This window comes from Lagopus leucura, unplaced genomic scaffold (genome assembly GCF_019238085.1).
Source record: "Lagopus leucura isolate 7727_CA_CO unplaced genomic scaffold, USGS_WTPT01 Super-Scaffold_73, whole genome shotgun sequence".
NCBI lineage: Eukaryota > Metazoa > Chordata > Aves > Galliformes > Phasianidae > Lagopus > Lagopus leucura.
In genome coordinates this window covers 11,457,222-11,478,022 of record NW_024962252.1, presented here as the reverse complement: position 1 = coordinate 11,478,022, position 20,801 = coordinate 11,457,222, and the positions used below count along the sequence as shown (strand labels likewise).

Sequence of the window (20,801 nt, the reverse complement as noted above, 5' to 3'; positions counted from 1 at the left end):
GAGCTGCTGTTGAAGGGAAGTGTAAGAAACAATTTTCTGTCTACAAATACCTGGCAGGAGACTGTGGTGAAAGCATAGCAAAAGCTTTCTCAGAACTGCACAGCTGTAGGACAGAGCACAGACGCTACCTTAAGCTCAACCACCATATTTCCATCCCTCCTTGATCAAACATCACCCAATTGTTCTGTATTAAGAAGTTAAAAACATTCAATTAAAAATCATGATTCTGAAGTCGAGTTTGCAGAGCTAATAAGTGCTCAGAAATTCTCAGTGAGGTAGCCAAACTTCACTCCAAACTTTCAAATCAGTGCATTCAAAGACAATATTCTGAGACGATATCCCAGTTTCTACTCCTCTGCATCTAAGTTTTCTGTCCCTCCTGACAGGATGCTGCAGCTGTCTGGGCTGCATTAAACGAAATAAGGGAGCTTTTAGAATGGTATTCAATTACCTGAAATGGGTGCTATTTCACCCGAGTGTGTCAGACTGTATGAGGTAGTTTGCACTTAATGTGAACAAAGGAGACATCCCTTCAGTGAGGGCAAGAAACTCTGATCAGACCATCAAAACTGTTCCAAGCTAAGCTGGAATCCAAGACGGTATTTGAACAGCACTTAAGTAATAATTCCAACTTAATAAGAATGTTCCAAGGTATCATTAACTATAGCATTTGAAAAGGAATTGTGCTTTTTATTGCCATGTGATATTCTCTAGTGTCTTTTCTTTCTTTGGCCCTCCTTACTTTCTCCTTCAAGTTGACAAAGGCAGAAAGCCCAGGCTTTTGTACAATTTCCCTTTTCGAAACTCCCATAAGATTAGGCAGTGCAAGCTTGGTTTATACTGCAAACATTTCATGAAAGAACCACTTTAATTTCAAAGTCTAATAGCTGCAGGAATAGCTTAATAAACAGTTGTGCAGAGTGCTGGAAAGGCCAGAGGTTACAAACAGGGATAAATGGCTGCACAGCACATGGGCATTGGAAGCTGCATACTGCACTGTATAAATCAGCTCTGTCTCCCAGAAACACTTTGTTCACGGTTGGGAATGCAGGCAGAAAGAAGTGCTCATGCTCTTTTATACCTTGCAGTTCAGAGCTCTGATGCTCTTTAGAATTAGAAAAACAGCCTTAAGTCTGAGAATAACAACTTTGCCGTATGTGTTTAAAAAAAAAAAAAAAAGAGAGATTTCCAACTCTTTTTTCTTTTTTTTTTAACACTATACTTCCTGTTCCAAAATTACTTGCTGTTTCTGTGTGCTTATTGCCAAATATCCCTGAATATTTACTGCTCCTTACTCTCTTGATGACTGTTTTCCTTATTCCAGGTTTTCTATTCTCAGGATGAATGTTTGCATCTTACAATGAAATGTTTTATTTATTGCTTAAAGCACTACCCTCACAAACATTCCTGCTAACTGCCCCCTGACAAGGATTTGGGAGAATAATACATGGGTAGGAATGTAGCTGAAACACAAATTATCTGTCCTTTTTAACTCAGAGGAGGTGTTCCTCAGCAATACACTACAGAGAAGAGGAGCATCGTATGAATTAGGGACAGGCAGAATTCCAGACTGAGCATCCATACAGTCCCAGAAAATCTGCAAACTTCAAGATGATTATAGCATCTCAGGAAGGTAAAATGAAAGGGAGTGGAACAGGTTAGCCAGCAAACTGCACCTTACAGAAATATATGCTATAGGCTGCCACTTCCCAGTACTTCTGTACTGTATCTCTCACAAAGAATTTAATTATTGACAATGTTTTGATAAGTACCATATTCCCTCTTTTTATGCTGAAGGAAATTTATGAATGAGTCTGGTCTTATGAAAAAAGAAAATCACCCTTTCAATAAATACTATAAATTCATTATAGCTACTTTACTCTTGCATGGAAAGTGTTTTCACTGATGTGAACAAACAGAAAAGTTTTTCTTTGACCTAGAGACATTTCCACTTAATTTTTAATTATATAAAGATTTATACAATTATATAAAACATTTTTACTGTTCTGCATTAACACTGCTAAGATATTTTGCACAAATTGTAAATAAATGGTCTTGTGTTTACCTATTACCTATTTGTAAAGCAATAGCATTTTCTGTGGGTTCAGCACAGTTAATATCAACATTTGCAAAAATTGAATTAAAATCAGGTAAAAACAGTTAAAACATTTCATTTTAGATAGAGGATATGTGTAGAAATTGGTAGACAATCACCTCCCATTTGCATTAAATATTATTCACGTTTTGGTTTGAGGAGGTGTATTCTATTAAATAGAATTCAAACAAAAGTTACAGTACTTCTTTACCAATATTTCATTAATACCTTGGAAATGTTTTCTTCTAAAACAAGTAATGATTTAATGAGACTTTGTCTACCACAATATCAACATGAAACTGCTTTTGTAAAGAGTAAGGAGTACGAATTCTGCTTGTGGAGCTATGCATGGAATTTGGCCTTCTAATACTGTTCTCACTCCAAAAGTTGCAACTTTTTGCAACTTTTTGCTGAACATGATCTCAGATTCAAAACCACATAAAGCAGGCGCTCCACTGAGCTAAGAGAGCTTTGGACCAAGTCTCAAGACTGCCTTAAAAACACTGAAGGTCATTTTCTGTGAATGAGTTTTGAGGATTCAACTTCAGCTGGTTTTAAATAATAAAGAAAAAAATTATTAATAATTCAATTCTTTCAGATTCTGCACACTTAAGTTACAACAGCTGTCATGGGTGTTATTGAAAAATAAGGCTCTTGCCCCTCCTCCATTGCACCTATACTTATGGAACATACTTACGCTTTCCTGACAGATGTTTCTTGATTAGTGCATCAGAGGAAAACAAATCACCACCTACAATGGTTCCTGGAGAAGCCTTGAGAAGAAACTCATAATCTATCATTTTTTAAAAAATTATTCAGTTATTTTAATATATTGTTTTCTGTTCTTTTCCTGTTTTTTTTTTTTTTTTTTTTTTTCATAATTTACTCATCATAACTTTTCCTAAAGGGCAACAAAAACACGATGTATCTCTGCAGTGTCCAGCACAGACAACATTCACAGCTTTTATATCCAAACTTATTATTGAAATGCACAGTAATTAAAATAGCACATATTTAATTCATTTCCTTTTAAAGTATAACCTTGGTGTTAAAAAAAATATATATATATTTTTAAGAAATGGCCAAAATAGCATTTCGTGTTTCTATCTATCATGTGCCAGTATCTGCATTACAGATTTGGATCATATGGTCAAAGGTAAATTATATGTAGTTTACCCACTGAGCTGAATTCAGCATTCAGACTGCATTTAACACAGGGTCAGTTTTGTTCTTTTAGCTTTCATCAGTTTGTACAAGGAAACAAAAAATCCCTAAGCTCATAAAATAGCAGGCAAAATGAGCAAGTTGTGATTTTCATACACTGTCTGCTTTCAAATGCTTTCTGTGCAAATTATGTGTTCAAGTAAAGTGCCAGACTGTCTGGCCTGGAAAAAATAGCTATTTACCTGTAAAAAAGAACGAAACAAAACAGAGAACAAAGAACAACTGTGGCTTGGTTTTCTTATAAACTGTCTGTATGCTTTGATTCCTTTGCTACTTACTGCAGAAAAAGTGTTCCAGTATCTAATCTCTTTTGAATACACTGTATTTATTTAAATGATCATCTTTTAAGATGACCATATGCTTTCATAATGACACTTCCATTAAAGAGCAGCCTAAAAATTTGTGAGCAAGATTCCTTTCATCTCAGCATAGTATTAACTCTTAAGTCTGAAGATGGCATTTTAAATATCACTCTGATTGTCCACTTTACAGCTGATCATTTTAATAAGACTATGTAAATAGAATACATCTGAAAACTGCACTGAAAAACAAAAAAAGATTTTTTTCAAGGCTCTATTTTTTCCCTTTTGACCACAGTCCAAAATACAAAAAATACAAATAAATAAAGCTGTAATGTGCTTATACAGCAGTCCTCTTCTGTTTTTTTTTTTTTTTTTTTTTATTACAGAAAACAGATACTGCTGGGGCCGTGTGAAGTGTAAACATAGCTAAGCATATTAAAATAATTAATGATGGACAGTGTTAAAGCATCCCTCAAAATCTAAGGCTGTTTCAGACAGTATACACCAAGTAAGCTCATGCTGAAAGAGCACAGTGTCGTTATCTGTAAAAGGAGAAAAACCAGTAGACTTTGAAGCAGTGGAAATTCTGTGTGTTTTAGGGTAGAAGAGCAATTTTTACATGCAGATGAGCAAATGTAAACTCCATTTACTGGGAATACAAAAATATTGTAAAAGAATATTATGATGAGGTGTTTATGAGGAGTATGGGAAATTTTAGGGATACAGGACATTGATAGAGATACTACAGTGCTGCAAAAAATGTGTGCCACATAAAGTCCCAATAGCACTCAGATAAAAAATAAAGGGATGAACTTAACTGCATGGCAAAATTAGATGTTACTGTGCAGATACAGACACCAAGAAATCGAGTTAGCAATTGGCCATTCTAAGAAACAATGCAAGGGATTTTATAACTTCAAAAGATTTAAAAAAGGCAATCAAACATGAATGCTAACCCAAGAGAGAAGCTGAGGGCATCTGCCCAGATCATCACTGTTGTATTTTAGCGTAACTCCACTGAAGGCAATGGAGCTATGCTAATTTACACCAACTGAGGATCCAGACAATCATATTTAAGACTTCAAGTGACAAAATTACTTCTATTTTGTGGTACATATTAAGGGTTTTGGCAAGTCTGACCAAACACAGAAAGCGCAAAACATTGCACTTTTAATTCTCCTTTTAGTAACTGTGTAGTTTATGCAACTTCCCATGGGGATTGCCTCAGCACTTGGGATATACCACAGCATCATGTTGCAGATCTTTGCGGATCTGGATGGAATGAGCAATTGGTCATGATCTGTTGGTTTGAAGCAAAAAATGATCAACATCACAATGGGAGTTTGCACAATAACCAAATTGTGCCAAAGAAAAGACCCCTGGATTGAATACAAGCAAATGCCAGGCTGAATGAGGTAAGTGATGTGGGACACATTTAGTGACAAAGAAGTATGACCAAACCCAAGGATGGCAGAGGCAACTGCACAAATGGAAAGACTCCAAGACAAGAAGGCCTTAGAGAGATTCACTGGGCATGTTAAAATAACGAAACAAATTCATAGATAATCACAATTAAGTGCTCCTCTCAGAATAGTTGCTTAGGGACTGCATGGAATGGCACTGGAATGACTGACAAGAGAACAGTTTTGAAAATTAAACTGAACCGTCAAATAAGCATTCACACTGAAGCATTTGGTGATTAGCAAAGAGCCTAGAAACTTAGGATAGTATATTTAAAACTGCTTAAGTCATTATTGCAGATGCTAAATTCCACTTTCAAAGACAGGCATACAGAAGTAAAAGGGATGTGGATTCCCAGTGCTTACATTCCTTCTGAAAGTGAACTTAAGTCATACAGATTGTTTTGAATAAAAATTACTCTAATTCGGTGAATATTCATCTGAATTGAGACTATTCCAGTTTAAAACTAAGCAGCAAATGCTTTTAAACACTGATTATAATCCAAACAGCAGAAGAAGTAAAGCTAACAATATATTTAAGGAAGAGGCCAGAAGCTATTTAAATATTTTAACTGCCATTTTGCAAATTAAAGCCTCTAATTCCAGAGTATTTCAAGTATTGAAAACTTACTAAGGCCCTGATTCTGCAAGGTGCTTCATGCAAACAATTTTGTGCCTGCATGGAACATTTCACAGTATCAGAGGTACTGGTAGACAGATGGCTTGCAAGGAGCTTTTTAGAGAGTACATGCTTTTAAGACTACCTTTTAGTAATGAAAACAACAATGAAGGGTCTTATGTAAACAGAACTCAAGTATTATTCATTTTAGAGACAAAAGTTGACAAACTTAAGTGAGAAAAATGGAATGACTCAACCTTACCAGAGTCTGAATGGAGTTATTCTAACAGAAAAAAAGCCCAGCCACTTCCGTATGTAAAACTTATTGCGACTATAGAGATGAGGTTGCTGCAGATGATGGGTTTCTATACAAAGGACATTATCATAACACCACACAACATGAGGTTGGAAATGCTAGGTATAACCTACAGTGCCCATTTGAGTATTGAGAAGTGCAGGAACAGAGCCCAAGGTGTTCTGTTCTGGCCAGGCATGCATGCTGCCATCAAAGATAAGGTATCCAAGTGGAAATCTGCAATAAATACAGGAAACAAAAATGCAAAAAAAACCCACTGAAACCACATGAGATTCCTAATTTTACTTGGCCCAAGGATCTAGTTGAACAAAATGGGAAAGATTATCCTTTACAGGGGAACTAACAATGGGGATCTATGCTCCTTGGTTTTGTTTTTAATAATTAGACTTGCACACTAACTTAATAACACATTATAAACCGGTTTGTTTTATCATAACATTGCAGATAAGTTAATGAAATACTATTATTTACAAATGACTTGCTCTAGTCATTTTTAACATTATACCAAATACATAATGTCTGGTCTTTGCAACCACATTTTCCACTTAGAAGTTAGATAAAACATCAAGGAACTTAAAATTTTTTGAAGATCCAAAGGATACATAATTAACATCTAATAAGTATTGTATTACACCACATAATTACTTACTAGAGTCAACAATGTTAGTATTCAAGAAAAAACTGAAATGACAACTTATCACATAGTAATAAATAAATAAATGAATAAATAAATAAGAGGACATAAACAGTAGAAAACTTGGGAAAGAGGAAAAAAAAGTGATAATAACGATGGAAATGGTTATTTTTCTCACAATAAAGGGTAATTCTCTAACACAAAAGTGAGTTAAAACTGTATAATGGGTCACAGCTTTCCAAATTTTGGTCTTACTGAGTTCTTATAGGAGGACAGATGTAGGTTAAATAGGATAAGAACGGGGAATTAGGAAGGGAAGGCAAGGCAAGGGGTAGTACTCCTGCACAGATGAAACAACAAAGGTACACACTTCCAGAACATCTTGAGGACATAGACTGTGGGTGGAGAAAGCACTTCAGCAGCTAAATAAATCTCTGCAGAAATAACTGCTCTGACTAGAAAAAGTGACTGCATATTGGGAGAGCTAGCAAGGCTTTAAGAGGATAGGTACTGACCAATGCCCAGTAATAGTCTGGTTATCTGTTTAAGATGGGAATATTTCTACAGTGTTTTATCAACATATCTTTTTTTTTTTTTTTTACTATGCTTTCTTTTTTTTCCCAGATGACTAAATTGAGGAAGTAAACAGTATGTTTTTTCTGGTACTGTTAATCACAGTAAATACAAAACAAGCTTCTCCATCTCTATTAAGGATATCCCTTCTTCCCAGTTGCTAGATCTTGTTGAGGAAATTGCAATAAAATTATTTGGTACACCAATACAAAGTGAGTGTTAAAAGTTATACTAAGAAGATTTTCCCTGTAAGTGTAAGCTAAGAATATCCTTTCTATCCAGAAAACTGTACTGTATGCAGTCATTCCTCCTTGAAAAGTTGTGGTTAAACAAGGAGAACGTCAGAGAAGCTCACTGTTCAATCTGGACCTTATGGAGGACTAAGTTTAGGATGACACAACTGGAAATGGTGAGACAAGGATTAAAGAGAAGATAAAAGAGCAGAAGATGACTACCAAACATATGGAAATGAGTGCAGAGTGAAATGGAAAGAAGGAGGCACAGAAATTCCAAATCTTACTTTACTGTAGAAAATGTATAAAAACAGATCGAGCTCCACATTTTCAGTTAAGAAGAGAAGTGGAAAATAAAAGCTTTCAGGCTTCATTGCATAGAGGGTAATGAGATTGTTCTCCACCCTGTAAGTGCCATAGGATAATGCCAAAAGATGATCACCACAGAAACAATAATGACATGCAGTATCTACATAAAGACAGGTGCTGTGGGTCAGAAATACGGAATATTATGACAGTATCACCTGCACATAAAGATTTGTTGAACTTGGTTGAACTACAAACCTTTCTGAGGTTCAGATTCTTGAGTATAAGTACTAATGTGTTTTTCTGGCAGAAAACTGACCCAAAGGACAAAGGGTAAATGTTGATAATTTGACAGTTAGTTTGACAGTAGTCCAAGCTAATACTTAGCTATCCATGGCCTCTGAGAAAGAATTGCTATTTTTTCATTAAAGTAGGATCAGAACAAAATTCGTAATTTCCTTGTATTCACTGGTAGCCACTTTCTCTGATTAGTGGGTTAACAGAAATCTAAGTGTAAATGTTCTGTCAGCATGTTGCATATTGTCTGGGATTGATTTATGGATAATCAAAATACTTGATTTAAAAATTTACTTAATTCTTTTTTCTTTTAAATACTATTAAAAGTGTTTCAAATGTTGCCTTTTTATAGTATTTTTAATTCTACAATAGGATTACAGTTCTGTAAGTAAGAACTTCTGCAATAAGCAGTAAATAAGGAAAAATGGTTAGGAAAGGCCTCAAGGTACGATTAAACTAGATTAAAATTATTAATATTTTAATATTGCTAACTATCACTAGATGGACAGTTAATTGTTTTGCCACCATAGTCAAGTTTACTCATCAGTATGTTGCTTTTCACAAGCATTATAACCAAAATATTAAAATTTGGAAGGCTTGGATTCCTGTCAGATACTAATTTCTTCAGAAACTCTTAATCAAACCCCTAACAGAATTAAAACCAAATAAATTATTTTGTTATTTCTATTTTGTTACGCCAGTGAGAACATTGACCAGGCTGTCTAACTGCTTTGACCTGTCAATAAGCTATGCACAAAGAAAGAAGTTTTCACCTGGACTTTGGGTAAAAGAGGAGAGTCACACAATCTTCACAGCCTTAAGTGAACAAGAAGTCTTAAAGTGAAGTTTGGGTGGTTAGGGATAATTAGGATAACCCTGGAACTATTTAATTGAGTGACAATGTCATCTTTCTGCAAGCCAGGAAATGTGAGTGATGGAATTTTTAGAGCTATAATAACCAAAAGGCAATACAGGAAGATACTTCTTCTCTAAACTTTACTGATTCTTCAGTTATTTTGATTATGACTAGATCATAAGAGTTATTTGAAGTCTCCAGTGTGTGCTATATTTTAGTTTACAAAGGAGTTAAAAAAAAAACACCACCACCAATGTGCTAGCAGAATTCTAGTTAGAAAGCTGCACTATGATTTGTGTTGTTACAGTACACACAAGGATATTGTGGATTAGTAGAACATGATATAAAGGCTGTGCTAGCACAAATGCAATATTTTCTCTATGAGCTAGTGAGCTATATGGCAAATTGAAAAAATTATGAAAGTGTCCCAAATTATGCAGTACAAAAAGTCACTACACTACCCTATCAACTCTATGCTAAGCTATCAATCATTATCTAATATTAACATTATCTAACATTAGAACAGTATTAATCAGAAATTTTGAAGAATTGAACTCTTTATAGATGACTGGAAATAACTGCATGAAAACCAGAATGAGGAATAAAAGATGAAGAGACAGTAACAGTACAGATTGGAAAGAGCAGGACAGAAGGGATCTCAGCTTGGGATACAGATAAAAAATGCCTTTATATTTCTCTCTAAAGCCCAGGGCAGGAGTCAGATCTGCTGATACTCACTCCTCTTTTGCTGTCAGCAAATATCTATGAAATGCATTAGCAACATTCCCCACCTCCTTCTGGTGCCCATCTATTCAGAGTGCTACACCTTTCACCGCTGTGTTCTATCACAGTACTTCAGGTGATCTATACAGCAGACACCAAAAGCCTCAAGATGCCAATAGGATCCCACACTATGGACTTTCTGCTTCTTTTCAGCTTGCTCTTTTTAAAAATAAGGAAATTCCCAAACCTTTCACACAAAAATGTAACAAATGTAAATGAAGTACTTCACAGTTAAAAATTTTCAAATCAAAGTTGCTTATGTAGCTTTGGTTTAGCTGCTTTGTGCCCATATGCATTATCATTTACATGATCACATCTCCTCCCCTCTTAGGCAGAGAACAAGAGCAGAAATGAGAGCTGTATAAAGGATGCTATCATCCATATGACTCCTACATCCCCGCTTTTGAATATATGCCTTTGTACCAACTTCGGTATGATGGCTTAGTAGCAGAGAACAATAAGAATATTAATGTGATGGAGACAGGGGATGGGCTGATGAGACAAGGAGCTTGAAACATGGAGAAATGTAGAAAAAAATGAAAAAGGAAATAAGACAGAGTGACTGGATCAAGTGGAAGGTGGGACTGTATGAAGAGTTTTGTGGGAGAGAAAGTAACTGCTGTTCTGGATCACCAGACTCTACTCTGCTTTCTCTGTACAGCTCATTCCTTTTCACAAATGGTGAACCATTCATTGTGTAGAATTGCCTAATTCCCACAGCTCCAAGAGAATTCACTGGGAAGTTGGCCTTGAATACATATAGTTCCCTGTAGAGTGAAGAGCTAGGTGAGTCCTGTAAGTATCAAATCAAGCAATTAAAATGATATGGTTAAATTTTCTCGCTTCAAACTAGTGTTAATATGAACCCTGACTTATTTCAGTGTATAATTGTAGGTGAAAATAAATTAATTCCAAGTGAAAATAAATGAATCCCCTTATTACCAAGATATATTAATAAGGAAACACTCAGGTGTGGTATTAGTGACACGTATGTGAGTGAATTAGTTGTCATATCCTGAAAGTACAGATTGAGAAAAGTGCAGTGAAGAACAAACGGGGCCACACATGGGATAATGAGGAAAACAAAGGAAATCCATTAGTTGCTTAAGAAGTTTTTACTGTCTGTCCAGTGCAACGTACTATTTGTTATCCAACGGAAAAATAAGTGATCAGAAAATGAAGATTTGCCTTGTAATGAAGACGCAAAAGAGATCCAAGTTAAGTTAGCCTGTCTAAAATTCTATCACTTTCTAAAATTTGTACTACTTTAACTGTGTTTTAATGTGTGCAGTAGGTACTGTGATAATAACACTTAAGTAAATAGGAATTATAGGTTAGCTAAACCTGTATCTGTAATTTTAAGTATGACTTAATCTTGTTTTCTTTGCTTTCAAAATAGGTAGAGAAAATGGCAGAGAAAGGAGTGGGAATCAAGTTCAAGAGATCTTTTATTCTCTCTGGTCTACATAAAGTAGGCTTGACTGTAGATATTTGAGAAAAGTAGAGGAATGGGATCATCCCGTAACACTTTCCCAACTTAACTAAACTTTTTAAAGGGTTAAAGCAGCAAAGTATGCACTTAAAGTATTATGCCGGCTGCCCCAACACTCTTGTCTATGTAACAGCTTTATCTATGTAACTGCAGTTCCCTGATCATCTATAACACATCCCAAGCAAAAAGTCAGGCCAAAATCAGAGTTTCTCTGGGGTTATTTACCCACATTCTGCTTATGTATATATATATAAAAATATGTATGTTCAGTGACCTCACTCACAGCCTTTCCTTTTGCATATCACACTGTTTTCTAGCAAAAGATAGCAATACGATCTGAACTGACAGTTCAAAAAAGTAACTTTAGACTAGAGGGGTAATACATGTGAATTCTGCACCTCTTCCTTGCACTTAGTGACTAGATTAAATAGTCTAGAGAGATATCTAACTTCAGAAGGTTTCTCATGCTTGCTTTCTTATCTTTCCCACAAGTTAAAGTTTGTTTTTTCATCAAAGTACTGAACTTAAGAAATCCTAGTTAAGGCAATAATGTATGGTAGAGAGAATAATGCTTAGCATAGTACCATAAGCTACAATTCATATTTTTCCTACTCATTTTTTTTCTTGCTACTTATGAAAATCTTTCCATGTTAACCATACTACCATTTCAGGAATACCACTAACTTGTAGCACTAACAAACCCTACAGTTCTTCAACATACAGAATTCCAATCAAGCACATGGTGCCGGAAGACAGATCGAATCTGTCTCACAATTCTTTAATTCTCAAGGCTCACAACTGTCATTTCAAAGAACTGAAAGAAAATTGTGAGGAATGCATTTTAAGTAGGAGAATAACTAAGTTGACACTAAGAAACAGTCAAATGAGAAAATGCATTAAGCTATTAACAGTGATACAAACCTGGGGAAGATTATGTAAGCATTAGGAAGAAACAGACTGTTTCCTCTCCCCTCTAGTCTAACTCAGAAATATCATTTCACTAGTTATGTAGTCAGAAGTATTTCATCAGTCTAATCTCATGAGAATTCTCTGTTCTAACTAGCACATTCAAATGTTCAGAAAAGAACTGGAGTTCAGACATCTAGACGAATTTCACCGCTATCACTTAATGAATACTCAAAAGAAAACACTACGTCAACAGATTTACGTATAGACCCAGCCTACGTGGAATTTCTAGAGAATTCACACACTTCTCAAGCACCGATCAACCACCTCTGCAGCACCTAGCAGCTCTCCAGATAGACTGCACTTCTAATTTCTGATGTAACTATACACTGTTTGTGGTAAAATAAATATTTATAAGGAAAATATTTGTTCTTTATATCTTACTTGAGTTCTTGTGAGCTTGTGGCCAGCATACTTCGAATGCTTTTGTCAGCCAAGGGACATCCAGACAAACTGCAAGACATGGTAGGACAGACAAGTAAATTAATCTTCTCATTAACTGAACGTTCCCAACAAACACAACATAAAAATTAAAAAGTAAAAGTTTGTAATGCAGAAAAGCGATGGGGCAAGTGCTGTAATATTGAATTTTGTAATATAGTTAACCCTCTGAATATATTTAGATATCAACATTACTTCCAAAATTACATACTGTAAATGTTCTTTTTTTTGTTTCTCTATAAACTAGTAAAATGTAACAAAAATATTTGTGGTTCCTGGGTTAACTACTTAAATGCTTAGAATGCTTTGGAAATTTTAGTAATCTATTTAAAAATAAAAGACGCTTATACAACACACAAATTAGCATGCTTTTAAGATCAACATATACTACTCAAAGGGTTAACACATAGTTCAACGTTTTACTTTGACAGCATTGTTGAGGTAAGCTGAAAACAATAAATTGAAAAGACAGAATCCACCATGAAAAAAATGAAGTCACACCTTCTATGTGAGGCGTAATTACCAGTCACATGACCACTCCCATCACACCCTGGTGTTGGACATCTGCCACCAAACAAAAACAAAAACAGCCAAAATAGTAAGTATGTTTAAAAAAAAAGCTTTTAAAAGTTTCATTGTTTCCAGTTTAGCTGCAATGACTGCAAGGGGTTTTAAGCATCCTAATTGAAAAGCTGCAAAATGAACAGGATTAAATGAAAATGGCGTCTCAATACAATATAGCATCATTAAGAACAAGCAAATACACATTAGCTTATCACTTTACTTAACTGGCAGTTTGAAACATTTATATGCTGCAAATGTTGCATGCTCATACTGCAAGGCGTATATGTACTTGTTTGTTTAAAAAAGACAAGGGAGAAAAGGTTAAAAGGAGAAAAATAATTTCACCTCACATTATGCTTACGTTATTAAATCCTTTTTGCTCTCTTTGCATTGAGGGTATTTGGGTTTAGGACTTGGGATTGTAACTTCACCAGGATACCTTCTTTCTTCGAGTGCCTCTTGGAAAGGATCCAAATCTTCTGGCTACAGGCAAATAAATGAGCATTAGTCTCAGCTAGGTGAGGTCACAACTTTCATAAAATATTACAAATTAGAGTCATCAGAGATTATCTCCTTTTTTATCCTACTTAATCGAAGAAAAAACCATGCAATTATTTCATATTCTTTCACCTACCAAACTTTTAAACAGTCCTTGCATACTCTGATGCAGTCATTGCAGTGTGTGGGAAATAATTAGGCTATTTAATTAAAGGAAAAAAAAAAAAAAAAAAAGCAAAGCATTGATTTTTATATCTGATGTATTATTTTCATTTAAGATAAATAGTTAATACTTTTTCTAAAGACACTGCAAAACTGAGGAATAGGAATAAAGAATAAATGTAGCATCTGGTTCATCAAAGAGCCATCTTAATAACTTTAATAGTTTAGAACACACCAAAGATGAAATAGGAACAAATGTAACAACTGGAAGTTTGGGGCAAACCTCAATGGATCTGTCTTGCAAAATGTAATCATAGAATTTAAAATTAACATTACTGATGCACTCGGTAATTCAAAACCATCTATTTCAGGAACAAAGTGGTTAAATGCATTGATTTAGAGATTCCTGCAGATGGTGCTACAAACACCACAGCAGAAATGTATCATGATGTTTGCACTGAGAAATACTTCATATTGTATTTTTCACCTCATATTTCATTGATAAAGATAGATTTTCCTAATTCCAGTGAAATTAATAACAGAACTGTGACTAATACCAGAGATAGAATGTATGGAGTACACAGTGGAAATGCTACTTTGTTATATGTGTCAAAGGCATTGAACTTAAAGTTTTAAGTTTTAATTAAAATAGGCCTGAAATCTATCACACACAAATTATTAGCCTAATTTTAATAGTTTACACCAAGGAAAAACAAAGAACAGTGTACTGAAGTCTCCAAACATCTATTATATATTGAATGTAGCACTGTAAGCTATACAGCGGATAAGAGTTGAAAACTGACAAACAAAATCAGTGGCATTAAAACTTGTCAGCAGGTTTATTTCAGTGTCTTGGCTCACACAAGAACACATCCCACATGATCTAAGTATTGAAACATAAATTCACTAGCTTATTGTGTTTATTTGCCTTTTCTGTTTAAAGGGTCTTGCTGTTATCTTAGTATTCTGAATTGGAAAGTAATACCAATTTCAAATATCCCTTCTTTGTATAATTCTTTAAACAAAGTACTTCATTAATACAGGCACTTTCACACACAGAGCTAACAGGAGTACATAAGTAATCTAGAAGAAGATTAGCTGAAATAGTTGAAAGCTTACATTACATTCTGATGGTTTTGTTTAAATTGATTTCTAAGCAATACATACTTTCAAACATTCAGCACATCATTTATGGTTTTCAGATTCAGTGGGATATCTGATCTTGAGAGCCGATTATCCCAGTATTGCACAGTTCTGTCAACTTGCTTATATAGAATATCATAATCTGGATGAAGTGAAACATCTTTTCAGCAGAAAATATTTGTTAAAAAGACGATATTGTTAGAAAACATGATTCAAATTCCTGGTTCAACTGTTGTCTTATGGAATTTAGTCACAGATCAGATGTGTGTCAGCATGATGTATTTCTAAAGATTAACCAGCAGAAGTTTGGTAGAAAACCACCATTTTAACACCTATTGTTTCCTTTTTCCCCCCAAATACCAGAAATACAATGGATTACAAAAAGTAGACTGAATGAGAACGATTAAATGAAAAAGACATACATTAATCTCTTTGGAATCATCTTCATCTATCCTACTGGGCTTCATTTTTGTGTAGTCCACTGGTAAGTCCCAGCAGTCACCCTCATTCAGTTGATAACAGCGGTTGTTCATCACAGCTTGTCGTTGTGGTGACATTGGCTCCAGTGGTGTCAAAATGGTACAGCAACCATCTCGCTGCCTCTGCTTGTTCATACTCAGGTCCAAGGTCCCATTTTCATCGACTTCCATATCAGGATTCTGTCAAAAGAAGAAAAATATTGTTAATTTAGCTTCACACTATCAAACTGCTGCCTCTCTGTGTTCTTCAATATATTTGATTGCCTAGCAGAATAATAAAATGTATTTCCATTCCTGTATAGATTGAAAGCATTGAGCCCCCTCCCACACATAGCATGATGCTATTACACAACATTAATGCTATTCTAGTAGATTTCTTCCTGAATGGCTAAATCTGATGTTTAGGGGGACAGGACAAGAGCCTCCATTATGCTCTCCCACCACCCAGAAAAACAGGTGCAAAAAAAAACAACAAAAAAACAGGTGAAAATGAGACATCTCTGAAGATATTTTCTTGTTGTTGTCTTTATCTTCTTGGTTTGCTCTGTGACAGGTGAATACCTCTGAGTTAATATCTGCATAATTCTTGTTTAAAGTCCTGACACCTGACCAGGTGATTAGAGTGGAAAAAAAGTAGCTAGCATCAAATAAATTTGTTTCTTTGTGTCTTCAGCATTAACAGTCGGTTTGTAATAGATGCTGTCAAGGAATTAAAAAGAAACAGAGGGCACCAAAATAAGTCTTTTGGACAATATTAGGCAACGTTACAGGAACAGGAAATGTCTTTAAATTTCACTGCTCCTTCACTGCAGATATAAGAGTATTAGCATTTTGTATTCTGCCTTTATAATGAATAAATTTATATAATGCAATAGTTGTGACAAGTTCTGTGGCAACTGAGGTACTGCGAAACACAGGGTGAGTACAAGCTCTGACTTTCTCCTTTACGGAAACAAACAAGTGTTGTCTCATATTCTTAGGTGAGGGGAAAAAAAGACATTAAAACAAAAATTAATTTAAAAAAATAATTAAAAAGAGCAAATAAAATAAAACTGCTCACAAATAGTCACTGATCTGTTCAAAAGTGAAGCACAAGAAATTTGGTTTCAGAACTGGTGTGAATGCTACTGACTCCTTGTATGTCTAGAGACTCCCTCTAGTAACAAAAGAGCTGCAGGAAAGCATTGTGAATGCAAATCCCTTTTTGATCAATTACTGCCTTTTCTCATAACATAAATACAATTGATATTATCCTTCTAGTTTTATTTAGAAAATATTTGTGAATTCTCTTGGAGTCATTCATCCAGGTTTTAGATAGGGCGAAACATTAGGATAGAGGCACCTTCTGTCTTTAACATATAAGAAAAAAGGTATTTTATTCCAACTTTTTACACTGTTTTGATACAGAATACAACTGTATTTTTTACATTCCAGAAGGAAATTTACCTCTTCAATATTACTAAAGAACATCAATGTAAAAAGCAGCATCTGAAAACAGTCACCAACCATTTCAGATTAAATTGGGTTCTATCTGCTGCTAAGGGTTTAGTTTCCTAAGAAATTTCTAGAAGCTTTTACATGGAAAATAAAGAAACCTTTGTCTAAATGAAGAAGAAAAGAACATGTCTGCCAGCTCAAAATCTCTCCTATAAGCACAATAAAAATCTTCCCACTGCACTGCATCTGTCTACTCAGCCATCTAGTGGTCTCCCATAGGTATCACTGTACTGCTTGTTGATGTATATTAAATACTAATCTTTTAATAGTTATCAGAGTCAAAAAGTAATGTTTAAAATTAAAAAACAAATATTTTGCTAAATTTTACTGAATGCTAATAGCATACTGTTTTTCTTAGTACATAAAGCTTAACAACATTTATTATTTGTCTCCACAGTCAATTCATAACATACTGAAACTATGAACATGCAGAACATCAGTGACGCTGCACCTGCTAAGCACCTTTGAAATCACATGTACTGGAGGATTTACTGTTTGTTTCAAATGCTTAATGCAGTGACTTAAGAACTGTGATACCATACACAGGCAAGAAATTCTAACATACAAGCAGCATAGATTTCTTTTTAATAGATCTTACAACCTGAGGTCTCATATACAACTTTTAAATGAAATTATATCATTAAATCTTTATCTTCTCACAAAATGGATGAATCAGATAGTGTTTAGCAAAAAATCTGTAGTGCAATTAATACCACTTGAGCAATTCAAACATCTTTTATAATTACAGATCTCACCAGTAAGAGACAAATTAAAAAACGAGGGAGTACATGCTATCATGCTTTCGGATTATATACCGATCGGGTTTTCCCAAGATATTTGAGAGCAATTTCCTTTTTTTTTTTTTTTTTTTCTTTTTTTTGTTTTAGAAAAAAAAAAATTTTTTTTTAATTTTGAGTAGAAGAAAAAAAAAAAAAAAAAACCACACTTCTTTCTATCAGAGGCACAGAGCTAGTGCAGTAAAGACGAATCTTCATCAACATACATAATTACTGATTTTTACCCTTGCACAGAGATCCTGAGGCTTAGTGGAGAGGTTCTGAGGCATCTCCCTGCAGCGGGTGGAGAGATTCAGAATTGCAGTAGCAGCCATGTGTGCTGCCTCCATGTCATGAGTGTAGTCAAAGCTGCTCTTGCTGCAGGTGCTGCTGGCACTGCTGCCTCCACCACAACTCATATTGCTGCTGCTGCTAGGGGCATAACTGCTTGTTGTGCTGCTGGTTGGACTTGAATTCTTACAGTAACGTTTAGCTGTGGGAAGAAATATGACAAGTATGACTCAAACGAACTAGCATTCTGCATAAGTGAAGAGAAAAACAAACTGCTGGAGGTGAAATTTATAATGAGCAACAGTAACCAATACAAAAAAAAAAAAAAAAAAAAAAAAAAAAGGCAATAAGAATGATGGCTGTATTTCTTGATTTCTGCCTGTGATTTTTATATGCTAAATATATGAGTTTGTATGAAATAATCCCCCATACAAATCTGTATGATGTGATCATGAATTCTTCTGACAAACAGGCTGGATTTAGAAAACAATAAAAACTCAAACACTGCTTTTACCCATATACAGAATCAGACAAAAGGTAGAATCTGCTCAGTTTGTTCAGTTTTACTAAAGAGGGGCAACATAACATTATAAAACCTTTAATAGCTACATGAGCAAGTGTACTATTAAGGTCTAGACTCCCGAGGGCTACTGGACATCAAGCACGCTGAAAGGGCTTGGGTTTCTGGACCAAAGTGCTAACCATATATTCTTAACACTTCACACTTCCTAAAAGGATTTTTCTTCCTATACACACTAGGAGACTGGCCATCAGAAAGGAGAGGAAGACAAGAACATGATGAAAGAAGAAATAAAGTGGCCACATGTAAGTTATTCCACGGATCTCACACAGGCAAAAGCAGTAGCTGCATAAATGGAAACAATCTTAAGTGAATCACCCCCAGCTTCAAACATCCAAGTGCTTACAATTCTTTATAAAAACAGTAAGGGCCAAAGATGCTCATTACTGCTCATACTGAGACACAGAGCACTGTATTCTGACTGGCAGAAACCACTAACACACTGACAAAGCTCACTTCCATTCTATTTAAATACAATGTAGAACTGCTGCACTGCATTAAAACATGCTCCTTACAGCCAAATGTATTATAATAATAATGCAAAACAGTCCTATTAGCCCACTTATTTCTCCAATCCTTCCCCCAAATAAATTATTTAAAAGCACTTCTACAAAATGCAAGAAGGTGTCAGCTAGTCTCCAAAATCTGAAAGTTTACATATTCTCACATAAAAGTCAAGGTCATAGGATACATAAATGGGTATTACCGTGACTATTTCCCCTTAAGATGGAAATGTATACTGCAGAGATCATACCGTATAGCACAGTATAACAATAACAAACTAGCATGCTGATTAGAGAGCTATACAAAAAAGGTCAGACTCTAGCTAGAGCTCTTCTGTGATGGGTTCCATTTAAATGCCAGACTCTTCAGGTGCATTTGTCTGAGCAGACGTACATATAATAATCTGCTCCCATGAGCATAGCCCATTTGTGAACCATAGGCTGCTGTGCTAGGCAGGTAGTATTCAAAAGAAGAATCAGAAAGCAAAATATCTCTGCTAGAGCTTATGTCATCTCTCTTCTTCAAAAAAATGAAAAAATCACTGTGCTATTTTTACTGTAAAGGAAATAGTGTTTCACTTAATGCATAACAGATGGAAAGCCACATAATGCACAGGGTGTGATTTTTTTAAGCGAAGCTAATGCTGAACATTCATCACTTTTCTTTGTTTTAAACACATAGTAGCACTACTTTTGCAGGGTATCCACTACTAATAAACCTGTGAACAATTTCTCCAGAGTTTCATTATTAATACAGTAGTCAGTGGCAGTCATTAAAAATTCAGCATTTATCCATTCTTACTTTGTAATGCCATCCAATACACACAAGAATTTTTCTATATTTAAGGAAGGAAACAATTGAATAATTCAGTTTCTCCTGTGTTAGCACAGCAAGCACCCTGTACAGCTAAGCATGTCAAATTAGAAATATCTTTCAAAATTTATACGAACAAATAAGGCTTATGTTACTTGCAAAAGAATGCTAGTCTTCTCACAGGAGGTCACATTTGAATGAACGTAAGAGACATACTACATGTGAAATCATATATGTAACAATGTGTGTTAAAGGGGAGAAATAGGCAGCTTTATACATAGGACTAACCATCAGAAACTCATGCAGGCTCTGATATGGACTCCTCTGTGGCCTTGGTCAAGCTATATTATCCCTTGAATTCATTTTCCCTATAAATAGAAAATTCCTTCTAAAATTTAGTTGTGTTGTGATTCACTTGCAAAACACTTTGAAGGCTTAAAGTGCTATATGCATGCTACACAGTTCTTAGCTTTTAGATAACCAATGATTTAAGCAAAACTTGGAGAGAAATGGCCATTGTTATTTTAAATTAACTGTAAGTGCACATTTTAAAACAAGTCATATAGCCCAGACTGCTCGCCCCATGTTAGCTTTTCAGGAGAAACAAAGATCACCAATTTATAATGAATTAAATCAAGTCCATTGCTAAGGAAGGGGAAGCTACACTGTTTCACTATCACAATTCTGCTTGCTACATAGCCCAACTCTGTGACACCAGATTCTGGAGCTCTCCAGTCCACCTATGCTTTATGATCCAGCAGTGAAACCAAAGATGGATGTGATAATATCTATTATTATTCCATTAATAATAGACACAAGTCTAATCCACTGTATTTCTAGCATACTGGCTGTCTACCAAGCATGTCTAGGGGCTAATTACAGAGAATGTCTTTAAGT

General features: G+C 35.0%; 1 protein-coding gene across 1 annotated transcript in view; it reads right to left on the bottom strand.

The window, feature by feature from the left end:
* MYT1L (myelin transcription factor 1 like) overlaps positions 1 to 20,801 on the bottom strand; it is a 130,468-nt gene that overhangs the window by 38,304 nt on the left and 71,363 nt on the right. Inside the window, exons 11-14 of the mRNA XM_042885470.1 lie at positions 17,962 to 18,209; positions 15,387 to 15,623; positions 13,523 to 13,644; positions 12,541 to 12,609 (exon numbers count right to left, since the gene is read on the bottom strand). Of these exons, the coding sequence (XP_042741404.1) occupies positions 12,541 to 12,609; positions 13,523 to 13,644; positions 15,387 to 15,623; positions 17,962 to 18,209 (676 nt within the window). The remainder of the gene's footprint in view (positions 1 to 12,540; positions 12,610 to 13,522; positions 13,645 to 15,386; positions 15,624 to 17,961; positions 18,210 to 20,801) is intronic.